This window comes from Molothrus aeneus, chromosome 15 (genome assembly GCF_037042795.1).
Source record: "Molothrus aeneus isolate 106 chromosome 15, BPBGC_Maene_1.0, whole genome shotgun sequence".
Taxonomy (NCBI): Eukaryota; Metazoa; Chordata; class Aves; order Passeriformes; family Icteridae; genus Molothrus; species Molothrus aeneus.
This window is the reverse complement of record NC_089660.1, coordinates 16,855,039-16,872,338: the sequence shown is the minus strand read 5'-3', so window position 1 is coordinate 16,872,338 and position 17,300 is coordinate 16,855,039. Positions and strand designations below refer to the sequence as shown.

General features: G+C 58.2%; 1 protein-coding gene across 3 annotated transcripts in view; it reads right to left on the bottom strand.

Annotated features, from left to right (window-relative positions):
* The window catches only part of PCDH1 (protocadherin 1), a 57,103-nt gene that overhangs the window by 30,572 nt on the left and 9,231 nt on the right, over positions 1 to 17,300 (bottom strand). For all 3 annotated transcript variants that reach the window (XM_066559869.1, XM_066559867.1, XM_066559870.1), the window contains exon 3: positions 14,474 to 16,666. In XM_066559869.1, the coding sequence (XP_066415966.1) occupies positions 14,474 to 16,666 (2,193 nt within the window). The remainder of the gene's footprint in view (positions 1 to 14,473; positions 16,667 to 17,300) is intronic.

The following is a 17,300-nucleotide window of genomic DNA, read 5'->3' as shown; positions in this document are numbered from 1 at the left end:
CCCAGCCCCGTCCCTGCAGCCCCACAGGGCAGCGTGGCACTGGCATGGGGAGTGCCCCCCTCCCTCTGTGCCCAGCCCCACCAGCGGGTCCCTGGGACGCTCGGCAGCCGCTCAGCCCGGCTCTAGAATCATGGAAAAGCACGGAATTGATTTGTCTGGCCTTGACTCACAGAAATTGGGTTTGGTGTGACCTTTCTGGGGGAGGGTAAAGAGCCTTTGAGCAGGCAGTGCCCTCTGCACAAGGAGCTGCCTGTGCAGTGCAGTCCAGGCACAGCAGAGCCTTCTGTTTGAGGAGTCAAACACAGCAGCTCCAAGTCACAACCTGCAAACAGCAAATCTGTTTTGGGGCCCTCATCTTTGCTTGCCCCAGTTTTTCCCCGTTTCCTCATCAGAGGTGACCTTTGCAGGTGCCATCTCACCAGGGCTTCCTGCAGTGCCTTCCTGCCCTTCCAACCTCGCAGGTTTTTCCACCTGAGGTCTGTGCCAGCCTCCTAACCCTGAGCTACTCATGCAGCATGACCCTTGAATCCATTTTAAAGCCAGCACTTCCCAGGATATCAGCCAGCACTCCGTTCCTCCGTGCTGGGCTGCGTTAAAATGCACTTTGTTTAAATGGGCCCAGTTTACCAAGCAATCTGGATTGCTCTGCATGGCTGCTCCATCCTCAGCACCATCTCCCACTCCACCAATCTCCATGGCAGGCACGGGTTTATCAGCAGTGATTTCAGATTTCCTTCCAGACCATTGATTCCAGTGGTGAATGGCAGCGGGTGCTGAGGAGCAGCTCCAGGAGAACCTGGCTCCACGAGGGATCCCAGCCAAGCTTCCCTTTCCTTCCCTAAGCTCTGGATAAACCGGATCTGCCTCACTATGCCGTGCTCAGAATCCCAGAATCCCAGGTTGGAAAAGCCCTCCAAGGTCACCGAGTCCGAGCTGTGCCTGATCCCCTGCCCAGAGCTGTGAGTGCCACATCCAGGTGTTCCTTGGACACCTCCAGGGATGGGCGCTCCAAACCTCCCTGGGCAGCTCCTCCCAAGGCCTGAACACTCTCTCCATGGAGAAATTCCTGCTGATGTCCAACCTCAGAGCAGTGTTCATGCAAAGCAATAAAAATAATAATAATGATAGTGATAAAATCCCCATTATCAGCTGGGAACATCCATCAGTCTCCAGCTGCTCTGTAACCAACACAAACCAGCTCTGCCTCTCCAGCCCTGTGGGAATGCTTGCAGCAGCTCTTGTTCCTCACAGAGGCCAGGGCCATGCCTAAGGAAAGGTTTAAAAGCCAGACCTGTCACGTAATGCCAGTGTCCCCTGCCATCAGCCACAGTGACTGACGTCAGTGCTATTTCCATCAGCCATTCCCTGCTTTAGCCATTAATCCAGTTGTTCCCTGGGGCTGCCCGGGGCAGTGAGCACTGCACAGCCCCAGCCAGCTCTTCCAGCTGCTCGTGGCATCGCTGCCCTACCCGTCCTGCCCACCCCAGGCTCCCCAGCTCCATGGACACCTCCAGAGCAGAGAGATCCCACTCTTTGCTAGAAATTATTCCATTCCATTATGTCAAATATCTCTGTTTGGAATGCCTTTGCAGGTTCCCAACACATGGGCAGGTCCCACATCCTACGTTGTTATGTCTCAGCCCAAATTACTCCAACTATTTAGTCAATACTTTTGCATTTTTCTCCATAATTAACAATTTTGCAATCTCCACTTGGAATTGACAGTTCCTGAATTCCACCTCTTCCCGGCACATTTTTTAAAGTACTTATTGTGTTGACTTTGTAATAATTGATTTTCCCCCAATGTCTTTGGCTTTGCTTGTTAATTTTCTACACTCCAGAACGACTCATTTCTCTTAATTGCTGTAACTCCCTCCTTTTACCCCCAGTATTTATTAGTTTCCTACTTCCAACTGCTGCCTCTGTGCTGGAATGGGATTTGGGGCAGAGCTGTCTATTTTCTCAGCTGAGAAATTGTGGCTTTGGATAAAAAACCTGCATTTTCAGGGTTCCCCAGTGCTCACTGTGATATTTCTGATGGGGAAGCCTGTGCCAGCACCAGGGACAAACTGAGCCCCTGTCCCCCTCTTCCTGCAGGGATGCTCTGATAGGGATGTTCATGAAAATCCTGCAGGCTGTGTGCTGCTGCAGCTCAGGGATTTTTCCTGAGGAGGAATCCTTGGCAGCTCTCCCTCTGGTGACCCCCATCCTCTGTGAAGTGCTCTCCTGCCTTTTTGAGCCCCTGCCTGCTCTGGCCTCCTCAGATTCCAGCAGCAGTGAACTCCAGCCCATGTGCTCTCTGGAAAAGCTCTTCCCTTTGCTCCTGCCTCTGCTGCCTGCTCGTTTTGCCTTGAACTTCTCCTACCTGCAGGGTTGTGAGGAACAGCAGTAATTACTCCTCACTCTGCCCCTTCCAATTCCACAAATCCAGGCTGCATCCTGCTCTGCCAGGTCCTGCTGCAGACACCAGGCAGGTCTGGCCAGCTCTGCTGCTCTTCCCTGTGCCCCTTCCATCCCATCTGCCCGTCCCTGTGCCCCTTCCATCCCATCTGCCTGTCCCTGTGCCCCTTCCATCCCATCTGCCCGTCCCTGTGCCCCTTCCAGCCCCGCTGCCCTTCCTATGCCACTTCCATCCCATCTGCCTGTCCCTGTGCCCCTTCCATCCCTGCTGCCCTTCCTATGCCACTTCCATCCCATCTGCCTGTCCCTGTGCCCCTTCCATCCCATCTGCCTGTCCCTGTGCCCCTTCCATCCCATCTGCCCATCCCTGTGCCCCTTCCAGCTCTGCTACCCTTCCTATGCCACTTCCATCCCATCTGCCCTTCCCTGTGCCCCTTCCAGCCCTGCTGCCCTTCCCTGTGCCCCTTCCATCCCATCTGCCCTTCCCTGTGCCCCTTCCATCCCATCTGCCCTTCCCTGTGCCCCTTCCAGCCCCGCTGCCCTTCCTGTGTCCCTTCCATCCCATCTGCCCGTCCCTGTGCCCCTTCCAGCCCTGCTGCCCTTCCTGTGTCCCTTCCATCCCATCTGCCCTTCCCTGTGCCCCTTCCAGCTCTTCCCCAATTTTCCAGCCACAGGGAACCCACAGCTCCAGTTTTGGGGCTCGTCTGGCAGTAGCAGGAGCTTTGTTTTGGTGAGGAATTTTTGTGGGCTGTCCCCGACCTGCCTGGTCCTGGCTGCACATCCCAAACCCCCCCAGCACCAATCCCTGACTGTGCTGATTCCTTCTGCCAGGAGGGCACATTAGGAAAAATCATACTGGGAGACATTTCTTCCAATATTTCTTCGTGGAATATTGAGAGACCTTTCTTTCAATATTTCTTCATGGAAAGGGGGTCAGGCATCAGAAGGAGGGTGGTGGAACCACCATCCCTGCAGGTGTTCAGGGAATGACTGGAGGTGACACTCAGTGCTCTGGGCTGGGTGACATCAAATCTTGATGATCTTGGAGGGGTTTTTTTCCAACCTTAATGATTCTGTGAGGATTCCCACTCATGGATGCTGGATGGGGCTAAGGGGACCCCGCAGCCCTCAGCCCCTCTGCTCCCTCATTCAAACATCCCCAGCTCCCAGCACATCCTGCACCAGGCTGATTGTCCTTGCTAAACCCAGGGAAAACAAACTCAGCCCAAGTGACAGCAATGCCAGGAGGCAACAGGAATTTGGGATGTCACCATGTCCCCACAAACCCACTGGCACCACTGCCTGTGCAGAGGGCAGGGACTGAGCAACAGGAATTTGGGATGTCACCATGTCCCCACAAACCCACTGGCACCACTGCCTGTGCAGAGGGCAGGGACTGAGCAGCAGGAGAAATTCCATTGTTCACAAAGGAAACCACAAAATCCGCCCCGGGCACCCTTTTCCTGCTGGCAGGGACAGAGGGGAGCCACCCTGAGCACAGGGGCAAAATCCAGCCCCTGTTAACTGGCTCACTGCTGATCCCAAAGCAGGATCCACGCTCCCCTGGCCTCCTGTGCCTCCCCACACGCCAGAAGCTCCTTTCAGGCAGCTGCCAAGGGAGCTGCTTCCCCTACAGCCGCCACAATGCAGCAACTCACAGGGCCGGGAGTGAAAGGCAATGTCAGAGCCAGCGCCCGGAATATCAAAATGAGCGACAAGGGAGCCATTGTGGCCCTGGAGTTACCCAACTTCACATGGATTCATCAGCCCCTCTCCTTCACACACCAACCTGGAGCCATGCAACATCCCTGGCTATGGAGGGGAAGAGAGAAGGATAAGGCCAGGGACCGTGCTTTGAGTGAGCCAGAGCCAGCGTTCCATGGGTGGAGGCTTGGGAATTGCTTTGCCTGGCGAGGAGCAGGGCTCCAGTGCAGTGCAGCACAGCCTTGGGAGCAGGAGGCTGAGGGGAATATTATGTCCATGGAAACCAGGGCAGGCCTCGAGGAAAGCTGGAGCTGAATTGCCAAAACCACCCAGGGCAACGCTCAGGCTCCAGGAAACAGGACACAGCTCGTCCCTGAGCCGACCATTTTACAGCTCATCTGAGCCACCAGAGCTTCTGCTGCCCTGCTGGGGTGAGAATGGAGCTCAGACAGCTCTTCCCATCCTGTTCCATGACCCTGCAGCAGCACATTGTGCAGCCACTGCACTGGTTTTTGGAGGAGAAGCCCCCCAAGAGCCCTCCCTGCTTGTTCTGCACTCACCCTGCAGGTGATGGGAAGAGCTCAGGGTGTTTCCTGGCACAGCAGCACCCTGAGGAACAGGGACAGGGACAAGGGACAAGGCAAACACTGCCCTGGCTTGGTGTCACCTCCTGCTCCTGCCCTCGGTGGCCTGGGGGTCCTGTTTGCCCCAAGGGCCCCTCCCTGCCCTGCCACAGCATCTCCAGGGGTTCAGTTGGTTGAGCAGACCCAGCTGCATTCCCAGCTCCCTGTTTGCCCAACATGAAGGAATTGAGGGAAGGGCTGGGATCAGGTCCCAGGGGCTGCTTTGGACAAGGGAGGGACATGGACAGAGCCATCTCTAAGCCAAGATCTGTGGTCTCACACCTGTGAGACCCATTATTTTTTTCAAAACACTCCTTCAGGCCCTCCCAAGATTTTGTCCCTCCCAAAGAACCCTGACAATTCTGGAGCACAGTTAGAGGCCCAAATCTGTTATCTGCCAGCCTGGCCTTCCTGGGGTCACCTCCACCACAGCCCCTGGGGTCCCACAGGGCACATCAGCCATGGGGTGACCGCTCTGCTCCATGATGCCCACGGGGTCTCGTGTGGTGGCTGTGTCTGCCCACAAATTCCTGTGTCCATCCCCAGCTCCCAACACCCCTTCAGCTCTTCCACTGTTGACAAACCAGAGAAGGAATCCACAACCAGAGGAAAAAAGCACAGGAACCCATGGAATCCCAGCTCCCAAACCCAGGTATTATCCCCAAAAGCACCTGGTCCCCTCCTGAGTGGCTGCTCAGCCGACAATTAGCAAGTGCTGACCTTGCAGTCAGCAGAGGCAGTCTCCAAGTGCTGCCCAAATAATGATAGCAGAGCAGCCAGCCTCAAATGGACATCAGCTCCCGAGGCACTATTTAATGAATAAATCCAGGAAAATGCGGGCTGACTCCACATAGGTGCCCTGAAGCCTCCTGAAATTTGCATGATGCTCAAAGAAGCCGCCAAAGCCCGGTGCCAACCTGCCTGGTCAGATCGAATTTATCTAACTCAGAGCAAGATCTAACGCAATTAGAGACCCATTTAGGCAGCCTGGGGACAGAGCCTGCCTAACCCTCAGCCTATCCCAGCTCTGAGCCCATCCAGGAGATGCCATTTGGCTTTTCTTTGGGTGAAATGAAGACGGGCAAGGAAAACACGGAAATATATCATGGGAAGGGCGAACGGTAAAATGGAAAGGGATCATAATCTTTATGGAATAATGTTTAAATTGGTCTGGCCGTGCTGCCCTGGAATGTCTGTCACCATCCAGCTGATAATGGAGCTATTCTGGAGATGGTTGGTGTGGAGTGGAAATTGCCCTGGCCGCAGCAGGAGACCTCATAATCACGTTAAAACCATCTTAAGATCCCAGGGAGAAAAAGCTTTCCGGGACTGGGAGCAACACTTGAATAAAACCCTAGAGGAATCCAACAGCTGCAGAGTGGGAAAATGATGCTGGGAAAATAATGAGCTAATCTGGCTCCCAGTTGCACCCAGTGGAGCTGACAGGGAGCACTGAAGGCTCTGGGGAGAGCAGGGGGTCCGAAGCTGTAGACTCAGGACTCTATTAAAAAAAAATGGAGATAACCAGGAATGGAAGCCTTTCCACAGAAAACCTGTCAATTTGCTGAAATCAGATCATTATTCAAGCAAGCTCCCTGTTTCAGGGCTGGGGCGTGGGGGGAGATCTTTGCTGACACGTGAAAATGAAAAAATGATGCTCTTGCAAAGGTACCTTTCACTTCAGGACTCCAGCCAAGTATTAATTATGGAGCTCAACTCAAAAAGGTCAGGCAAAATCATGCCTTTAGACATTACTAGAAAAAAAAATATTTATATATAATATATATTCTGATTGACCTGGGAAATGGGGGGGAAAACTGTCAGTTCTTCCTGATTTGCTTTCAAATTGAAAATTTTCCTCTGAGGGCAAACCTGTTTTGCAGCCAGTTCTATTTCCACAGGCAAAGGGCAGCAGCTTTTCCTGTCTGCCCAAGGAATTGTGCCTGCTCCAGAGGTCTGGGCACCCACACACTGCAGAGATGGGCAGAGCCCTCACTTTAGTGGTCTGCACCTCCTGATGAGTGGAGATACCAGGTGAGACAAACCTTCCTTTGGAGACATCAAACAGGTAGGACAAGTCATAGGAAGGCTTCTTAGGGCCACTTATCTTGCCTGCACTGCTCCCATTCCCACTGGCACAGGACCCCTGGGATGGGTGAGCTCCTCAAATCCCAGGATTGCTATCACATCCTTGGCCAAACCAGATCCTGCTCGAAACAAATTCCCAGCACATTAGCAAAGGTTTCTGAGCTCTATGGGCAAGGGGTGCCCCAATAGTCCCTAATAAACTGTGATCCACTTGAAATCCTTGTGAAAAAATCCCCCCAAGCTCCTCCAGGCACTTGCAGAGCCTGGAATCACAACACCTCAGAAGGTCTTGCCCAGCCTGAATGAGAACCAAGGGCTCTTCAAACATCTGAAACACGAGTTTTTCCTTCCACGGGGCTCAAGTGCTTTTGATGAACAAGCAGGGAGATGAATGGATGAGTGTGAGGGGAACATCACATATGGCTCCAGCAGGACACTTCCAGCAGGATCTCAGTGCAGAGCTCAGCCACGAGGTGCCCCCCCAGCAGCTGCTGCTGAGCACGGGGGAGCTGGGAGGATGTGAAAACCAGGCCATGAGGGAGCAAAATAGCTGCAGGCTCTCAGGTTGCTGGGGCCTTTCAAGATGTCTCGGAGGAGCTGAATCAGGGCAGGCTGCTCTGACAGCTCCCAGGGAGGGAGGTGGGATCGCTGCCCTCCCCAAAGGATGGCTCCCAGCTTTGATGGAGCGTGCCAGGATCCCTGTGCCATGTGCAGGCAGATCAGAGGGGTGTTTTGCAAGGCAGGAGGAGATCAGCAGGATGTTTACATCCCAGCAAAGGGGCATCTTCAGGGATCTCTGGGCAGGACCCACAAGGCCTGGCTGTGAGTGCCACAAGGATGGAAATAATGAGGTGGTGGAGCTTTCTGCTGCTCTCCTGGCAGGTCACAACCCACGCTCCCACCACAAACTCACCCACGCTTCCCTGCCAGCAGCTCAAGGGCTGAGGCAGTAAACAGCTTCCACACATAAGGCATTGATGCAAAACAACCAGGAATGTTTCTAAAGGGATCTGGGGGAGTTGTTTTCTTTCTGGTCCTCTGCCTGACCTCCTCTTCCTCTCAAGAGGGTTGGGTTGGGAATCACACTCAGAAAAGAAGCCTTTACTACAGGTAGAATGTGGAAACCAGGTACTCAAGGGTGAGAGACCTCCAGAAAAGTTCAGAAAGTCAGAGAATAAAATCATGGAATGGTTTGAGTTGGAAAGGAACCTTAAAGTCCATCTCATTCCACCCCTGCCATGGCAGGGACACCTCCCACCATCCCAGGCTGCTCCAAGCCTCAATGCCCAGCCTGGCCTTGGGCACTGCCAGGGATCCAGGGGCAGCCACAGCTGCTCTGGGCACCTGTGCCAGGGCCTGCCCACCCTCACAGGGAGCAATTCCTTCCCAATATCCCATCTAAATCTCTCCTCTTTTAGTTTCAAAGGGTTCCCCTTGTCCTGTCGCTCTCTGTGTAAAATCTCTCTCCATCTTTTCTGTAGCTCTCCTTGAAGTACAGAAAGGGTCAGGACAAAAGGCAAGGTCAGTGAAGGACCTGTTGGTGGGAAGCTGAGTGAGGCTGAGCTGCAGGTCTGACTCCAGAGGTGAAGCCAAGGCTGAGCTTCACCCAGGCTGGACTTGTGGGTGCTGCAGCCACAGTCAGAGGTGACCAGAAAAGGGGCACCAGGACACCAGGGGTGACCTCCTCACCCCTGTTTAACCCTCCTGTGCCCCAGCTGAGCTGTCTGTGCCTTCTGGGGTGCTGGGCACATTCCAGAGGAGGAGCCTCTTTTGGAATAATCTCCAGTGCCCATCTTGGTTTCTGCCGGGAGCAGAGCTGGGTTGTGCAATGGCAGCACAGCCGTGCCCTGGGGATGGGCCGTGCCCAGGGCTCCTGGCAGGTGCTCTCACAGGACAGGGGTGTGTGGGGATGAGGGTGGAGGGGCAGGAAGGTGATCTGGGCCTGGCACAGGGCTCAGCATTCCAAAGGATGTGCTAACCAGCAGGAGGTTTGCCAGGGCACCACGGGTGCCGCATGCCCAACACCCCACAAACCACAAAGGGGCTCTTTGGGACCTGCCCTGGCACGGCCCCACACGGGGGGATTCACTCTGGGGGTCCCAGCTGGCCCCCAGAGCACAGCAGCCACCCCTTTGCTGCTGTCCCAGGGCTCCCAGGGCTGCCCTTCCCAGCCCTGACACAATCCCAGCCACTCTGTGCCCTTTGCTCCAGGCATTCCTTAGCCCTTGTTCCCTCCACAACAACCTCCCTGGCCTGTCCTACATCCTGCACCCTCTCATTACTGCAACCTCCTTCCATCCCATCCCAGAACATCCCAGAACATCCCAGAACATCCCAGCTCTGTCCTCACCTGGGAAAACCCCACCCTCCACCCCCTCCAGCTGCATCCACCCTCCGTGTTCACCCCATCCACACCTCTGGGTGCTCTGTGGGCTGAGGGGCACCGAGTGCCTGGGGACACACAGAGACCATGGGGACACACAGGGACCATGGGGACACACAGAGACCATGGGGACACACAGGGACCATGGGGACACACAGAGACCATGGGGACACACAGAGAACAGGGGGACACACAGAGACCATGGGGACACTCAGGGACCACGGGGACTATGGGAACACACAGGGACCATGGGGACACACAGGGACACACAGGGACCACGGGGACACACAGGGACACACAGGGACCACGGGGACACACAGGGACACACAGGGACCATGTGGACATGCAGGGACTTAGGGGACATACAGGGGCCACGGGGACACACACAGAGACCATGGGGACACACAGGGACCATGGGGACACACAGAGACCATGGGGACACACAGAGAACAGGGGGACACTCAGGGACCATGGGGACATACAGAGAACAGGGGGACACTCAGGGACCACGGGGACTATGGGAACACACAAGGACCATGGGGACACACAGGGACACACAGGGGCCATGGGGACACACACAGAGATAATGGGGACACACAGGGACACACAGGGGCCATGGGGACACACACAGAGACCATGGGGACACACAGGGGCCATGGGGACACACGGGGACACACAGGGACCACGGGGACACGGCCTGTCCCAGCCGCAGGCTCTGCCCCAGGGTTTGGTGCTGGGTGTTGCAGCCTGCAGGGCTGGGCCCCGCTCCAGGGAGCAGCACTGCAGCTGAGCCCGGCCGAGCGGGCAGAGCAGTGCTGGGAATATCAATCAGGGAGGCCTGGAGCGGGCGGCTGCACACACAGCCAGGGCTTTCATCCCCCAGCATCCACAGCAGAGGCAGCCAGGGGCTCAGCCCTGCACTGGGAGGGCTCAGCAGCCCTCTGTACTGCAGCCAGCACGGTCAGGAGAGACTGGGGAAAGCCAGGGAGAAGGGAGAGATCAGGAGAGAGGGTGGAGAGGAGCAGACACGGTTGTGAAAGAAGCAGGAAGATCTGAGGGGGAAAAGGAGGAGTTCCCCTGATCCAAGCTAGGAAAGGCCACTCCTGGCTCCAAGGGTATCAGGCAGGGGAGAGGCTGAGGCTGCGAGGAGGGAGAGGAAGAGGAGGGCAGGGAGGAATGGCAGGAGGGGAACTGGGCAGTGCTGTCACCCAGCCCCACGTGGGGAGCCCCAGGCAAGGAGCACAGGCTGGGGGAGCCTTCAGGGGACAAAGGACGAGGTCCCCAGTGCTGGTGGGGCCAGAGACTGCCAGGCAGGAGAGACCCGATGACCTCCCTGATGTGCTGGGGACAGTCAGTGCCTCTGTGTCCTTGCAGACACTGCCTACAGAGCTGTCTCCTGGCCTGGGCTGCCCACCCTGCTGTCACCTGCTGCCACTGTGTCCACCCCATGCCACCCTCCACACAGCACAGCCTGTGCACAGCCCTGTGCCCTCTCCCTGGGGCCGTGCACCCCCTGTGCCAGCCCAGGCTGCACAGTCTCCACTGCCACCTCCTTGGGGACAGGGCTTGCACCCTGCCCCGTGGCACCTTCCCCCATGGGAGGCTGCAGCTGCATCCCCTGTCCCTGACACACAGCCTGTGCCTGTGTCACCACGCTGCCCTCTGTGCCACCTGCCCAGGGTGCTGGCAGTGAGCATCCCCCTGTCACCTGCCCCGTGTGGGGGCACGGGCTGGGTACACTCCGCTGTCACCTCCCCCTGCAGCACAGCCTGCACACACCCGCGCTGGCTCTGGCTGCACATCCAGCCTGTACCAGGGGCTGCTCTTCTCCCGTGGCTGAAGCTCCTCATTTTGAAGTCCCAAATGCCCCATGGTGCTCTCACTCATCAACCCAAGTCCCCAGCACAGATGCACCAGGAGCCACCACACCTTCCTGCCTGGCCCCTGGTGCCCTCAGCACCCTCAGCAATGCTCCAGCACGGTGCACTGCCCACTCCCCACCCTGTCCTGTGCTCCCCCAGCCCCCCCAGGCGCCCCAGTGATGCTCACAAGCTGCTGTGCTTTGACACAGCCACTCTTCCCAGCAGATCCAGGGACCTGCAGCCCCTGGACGCTTCCCTCATTCCATCTCAGCCCGGCAGAGCCAAATCTGACCCAAGCCCCGTCGATCCCAGCAGCAGGAGCTGATTCACAGTGTGGAGGAACTGCTCCCAGCACAGCTTCTCTCTGGAACTGGGGGAAAGCAGGGCAGGTCCCCCATGAACCCTCAGCTCCATCTGCAGCTCCTTGCTGGATCCATTTATCAGCTCATTCCACGTGAACGACCTTGAGAAAACCCACTGACCCAGGACAGTGGGAGACTTTCCCAGACATCTGCCAGCACCTAAACCTGCAATTTATGGAGACTCTGAGCTAAATTCTCAAACAAGACGATTTCATTTCTGTCCATTACAGCCACAATATTCCTCTCCTCCCCTCCCGCAGAGAGTAATTAATGCTGAACCGCTCCGAGCCCGCGGGCAGGTGTGCAGGAACCTCTGCTGAGCTCGCTCAGTTCACACCGCTCCAGCTGCCTTCCCGGGTGCTGGGGGGCTGCGAGCACCCGGGGCAGCTCTTGGGAAAGGATGGAGAATATCCCCTCCCGGTGAAAAAGGGACGGAGCCTGGGAGCCAGGCAGAAGAAAGAGCCGCTCCCCACGCCAGCGCCTGAGTTCTCACCCCAGGTTCATCAAAGAGCTGCCGAGGACGAGGAAGGGAGGGAAACTTCTCTCAGAAAGTTCCCAAAGGGAAGCAGATAGCAGGGCTGAGCCAAGCCCCCAGACTGCCCGGCCCAGCCCTGCGGGGAGCAGTTATTGAGGTGGTTGCTGGTGTCTCCTTTCCTCCTCTGCAGCCATCGCATCTCCCTGCGGGTCCCAGCCCTGCCTGCCCAGGAGGCCCAGACACTTCCTGGATGGTTCAAGATAAAACCTTATGCTGTTAGCAAAACAAACGAGGAGGCTGTGAGAGCCAAGGCTGGCACAGGGCTCAAACCACCGAAGCCAGAACCACTGGTTTCCCCGGCTGATCTAATCTCTCCCAGCGCCAGAGCTCCTCAGCCCCAGCAGCCTGGTGAGGCCACTGGAGGCCCTGGGGAAGAGGTGAACTGGTGTGACAGGAGCAGGGACGGGTGCCCCAGTTTGGAAGAAAAACCAGGAGAAACAAGAACAGGTGGCCAGGGAGGGGGGCCCTGAGATGGGATAGTGGGATGGTGGGAGAGGGGTGGTGTTGGACTGTTCCTGCCTACCAGGGTCCATCTTTTCTCCAAACAGCTGGAGACAAGACCTCGAGCGAGCCCCATGACATTGGCATCACCCCCATCCATCCCGCCAGGAGATCCCATCCAGGGCAGAGCCATCTGCGTGGGGAGCAGGACCACCTGGCTCCAGCAAGCCTTCCTGAGAGGATCTCTCCTTCCCATCACCTCCCAGGGTGGGGGAGCACTGGGATCTGGGCGCTGCTGACACGCCAAGGCTCCATCTGCAACCGCGTGCGCCCTCATTGCAGCACTGCGGCGCACGGGAGCGGCGGCTGCCAGTCCGCGCCAGAGGGATTTGGGTCAGGCTAGCCAGGCACAGGGATCTGCTCCACCACGCTCTGGCTGTGGGACGTGGGTGTGGCTCAAGAGGATGTGGGGATCAGCCAGGAGAAGCTTTGAGGGAGGATGTTGGTGTGAAATGAAATGAAAGCTGGGCGGGTTGGGCCATGGCTCGGACTGCGTCCACATCCACACAAGGTGTGTGTGTGTGTGTGCAGGTGTTGGGAACCCTGTCCTGGAGGGACATCTGCAGAGGGCCAGGTAGTGACTAGACATGGGACATGTCAACCTGGGGATGAAGGGTCAGCACCGTGAGGCCTCTGGACTGACCACGCTGGGGTGTGGTGGAGGGTTTGTGGACATGGCCAGCTCACATGAGCATCACTCCTGGCCTCCACAGGGCCGGAGTGCTCCAGTGGCCAAGGACATGGAAAATATGCCTGGGAAATTGCTGGGAGAGCCTTCTCAGGGGCAGCAGGGAAAATAAGGCACAACCGGTCAAAAATAGAAAACTTTATTGAAGTCAAATCCAACAGGGCAGCTGAGCTCAGCCCCACGGCAGGAGCCCAGCCTGCCGCTCACTGGGGTACAAAGAAAGGGGCAGGGGTCTCATGGAGCACAGGGGGTACAGCACGGGGGAGAGTGGGTGGTCCTCACCCATGGGGCCCCAGGAAGAAGACAAAGCCACAGGCACTCGCTCCCCCTCTCCCTCCCTGGCTGGTTAAGGACAGAAGTGCCAAAGCAGAAATGTGGTGCAAGCTCCTAAGTGGCCAGACAGCCCGAGAAAGAGGGTCCTGCAAGCTCCACACTCAGCCCACGACCTCGTGGCTCAGCTCCAAGCTCCAGTGCACACCAGCGAGCAGCCAAGACCTGCCTCCGCCCTGCCCCGCACGCAGAGACCCCCCCGGCAACACCAAGAGCAGTGACCTGACCGCAGCAGAGACCTCAGTGCCCCTGTCCCCCGGCCCCAGCACAGCCCCAGCCCTGCCACACGGATGGGTCATTCCTGTGCCACCAGGATCTGCAGGATCCCCCCGAGCCTGGGGGAAGCCGGAGCCTGAGCCCGGGAAAAAGGCAGAGCTTTGCTTCTCCGCCCAGCCCCACCTGCCCAGGCAGCCACAGCGGGCGCAGAGCTCCCTCTGAGGCGCCCTGGTGCAGGGATGGTGGCAGTTCAGCCACACCAGCAGAGCCAGGCAGTGAGGCCAGAGCCTTCCCAACTGCTCCCTGGAGCAGGGCAGGGCTGGAACCCAGCTGTGGCAGGAGCAGGACCAGTCCCTCCTCCCCATGAGCCAGCCCAAGTGGAGGGAGGGATGGGAGGGTGGGCATCGCCCTCCTTGGTGCTCTTAGAGTGGTCCCCAAAGGGGACGCAGGCAGGTGGCATTCCCTGCCCAGAGCCCCACATGCAGAGCCACACACATGCAGTGCCCTTCGCGTCACCGTCACCCAGGCAGCGCCACCAGGACCCAGCCCCGGGCACTCTGACAAGGGCTCGGACAGTTTTTGGCCTCCCCCACACCATCCCCATCCCCTCCCTGCACCACGCCCAGGCTCTGTGGGTCGGCTCCGGGGTAGTCCAACGCCAGCCCACTGGGCCACACATGCAGGGCTGGGGGCCAGTCCACGCTCACTCCCACACCTCTGTCCAGATGGCTCCCCGGTGCAGCGGGGGCGCCGCTGCCGGCCTCAGGATGAGCTCTCCTACCTGCTTGTTGGTGTATTTCTGGGGGTTGGTGCGGTAGCTGTAGTCCGAGTACTGCTCGGAGCCCGTTGAGTTGTTGTCCCCGGTGCCAACAAAGGTGTTGGTGGCCGGCAGGTCCTGCACCACTTGGTGCTTCTTGGAGGCGGAGGGTGACTGAGGCTGCAGCTGGATGGAGGGCAGCGGCGAGTTGGAGCGGTAGTGGCGGCCCAGGTCCGGGCTGCCTGGAGGGTAGTTCAGGGGCAGGTGGATCCGGGGGCTGTCACTGACAGAGTCATTCATGAGGTTGAACTTGAGCGATTTCTGCAGCCCCGTCTCCTCCTCATCCTCCGTGGGCTTGGGTGGCTTGGGAGACTTGCTCTTCTTCACCTTGTTCTTGCTCTTCCCGCTCTTGCTGGCCTGCTTGGGTGCATACAGGTCCTTGGTCTCCTTCTTGCCCGCCTGGTAGCCGCTCTTGGCCTCGCGCTGCCGGCAGTAGCGCACCAGGACCACCAGCACGATGACCAGGGTGACAGCCACGATGCCGGCGATGACCCCGAAGAGGATGTTGCTCCGCTGCTTGCTGCGCTCGTACTCAGGGTCGCCGGCGATGTCGATGTCCAGCGGGGTGTCCAGGCTGTGCCCCACCAGCGTGTCCAGCAGCGTGCGGTTGGCCAGTGTCTCGTTGACGTAGAAGTGCACCAGAGCCGTGCCATGCCGCGAGGGCTTGCCCTTGTCGTTGACGCGCACGACCAGGCGGTGCAGGCCGTGGTGCTTGCGCAGGATCTCCTTCTCCAGAGTGATGTCACCGCTCTGCGGGGAGATCTGGAAGAGCTCGAAGGGGTTTCCTCCTGTGATGCTGTAGATCAGCTCAGCGTTGATGCCCGAGTCGATGTCCTCCGCCTTGACCTTGCTCACCTGCTGGCCGGGGCTGGTGTGAGGCAGGATGTGCTTGTAGGTGGCATTGGAGGGGGAAGTGATGAAGGGGGCATTGTCATTCTCATCCAAGACATTGATGGTTACCCCCACATAGGCAGACCTGGGGGGATCCCCACCATCCACTGCCTTGAGTCGGAAGGTGTAGGTGCTCTGCTGCTCCCGGTCGAAAGAGATGCTGGAGAGGATGGTACCAGTGCCATTTTGGATGACAAAATCCCCATTGTCTTGCTCCACCGACAGCTGGATCCGGGCATTTTCTCCTTTGTCGGCATCGATGACGGTCACCATGCCCACAGGGCTGAGGGGCGGCATGTTCTCCATCACTGAGAAGTTGTAGCCGCTCAGCATGAACTTGGGGTCGTTGTCATTCCTGTCCATGACATTGATGGCCACAGACGCTGTGCCCTGCTTGCTGGGGCTGCCCTTATCTTCTGCCACCACCAAGAACTCGTAGCGTTCCCGCTGCTCTCGGTCCAGCACCGCCTTCACTCGGATCTCCCCAGAGTCAGGGTCAATGGTGAAGGCGCCCTTGGAGGAGGGGTCTGTCACCAGGGAATAAACCAGCTTGGCGTTGGAGCCGCTGTCAGCATCAGTGGCACTCACCTCCATGACCAGCTCGTCGGGCTCATTGTTCTCAGGGAAGGCCACCTCAGTGAAGCTCTGGCTGAAGACAGGGGCGTTGTCATTGACGTCCATCACCTGCACCTTCAAGGAGTTGGTGCTGGAGAGGGGCGGGTTCCCCGAGTCCACAGCCACAATCTCAATCGTGTACTCCTTCACTGACTCGTAGTCCAGCGGTGTGGTGGTCTGCAGGAAGTATTTCTTCTTGCTGTCACTCCCTGTCTCACTGGCCTGGCGCAGCTGGAATGGGACATCACCGGCCACCACGCAGGTCACCACAGCGTTTTCACCCTCATCTCGGTCGGACACCTGCACCAGAGCCACTGCTGTCTCTACTGGCACGTCCTCCGAGATGTTGGCCATGCCATCCTGGTGGGTGACCAACCCTATGCCCCGGATCTCTATGGAGGGCGCGTTATCGTTCATGTCCTTGATGGTGACCACCACCTGCGTGCGGGCGCTCTTGGGGTTGGCGCCCTTGTCCTTAGCCATGACGGAGAACTTGAGGGTGCCGATGTCCTCGCGGTCGATGGGGCCCTGCACGGTGATGAGCCCCGTGGCGCGGTCCAGGCGCAGCAGCCGCCGCACCATGTCCGAGGCCTGGTGGAAGGAGTAGTCAATCTCGGCATTGGCGCCCTGGTCCGAATCGTTGGCTTTCACCTGGGGGACAGAGGGACAAACGGTAAGCAGGACAAGGGCACGGCAGAGCGAGCCCCTCCGCAAACTGGCGCAGCCTTCCCTGAGGACAGCCGGGGGGAAAAACCAGGATTTCCTCTTCTGGGGCCAAGGACTGTGGGGCAAAGAGCCTGGGACCGGCAGAGCAGCTGGGAGCCACCCTCGGGCATGGAGGCTCTGCCTCGCTCTTCCAGAGAAACCGGCTGGGCCGGTTGAATGCGCTCCCCTCCCAGCCGGCTCCGGCACGCAGGGAATCCTCCGGAACCATGGAACCGTGCCGCTGAGACCCAGCCAGCAGCAGGGAGGGACAGCTCCAGCTGTGCCTCCGAGGAGGGGCTGGAGCAGCTGCCTGGCTCAGGTGAGGGCGAGGAGGGAGGCAACCATGTGCGGAGCTGCAGCAGCTCCATCGCGGCATCTGGGGATGCAGCCATGCAGGGGCTGGGGCTGCCTGAGCCCCCACAGCACCGTCCATCCCTGCCCACCCGCCAGGAGCCCTGCATCCCCATAAACCTGCCTCTACGCCTATTATTTGCTTTCTAAAGAAGATGAGGTTTGTCTAACATTTGCCTCCCTAATCGGCTCTCTGAGCAGCCTCTTCTCTGCACCATTTGCTGCTCCG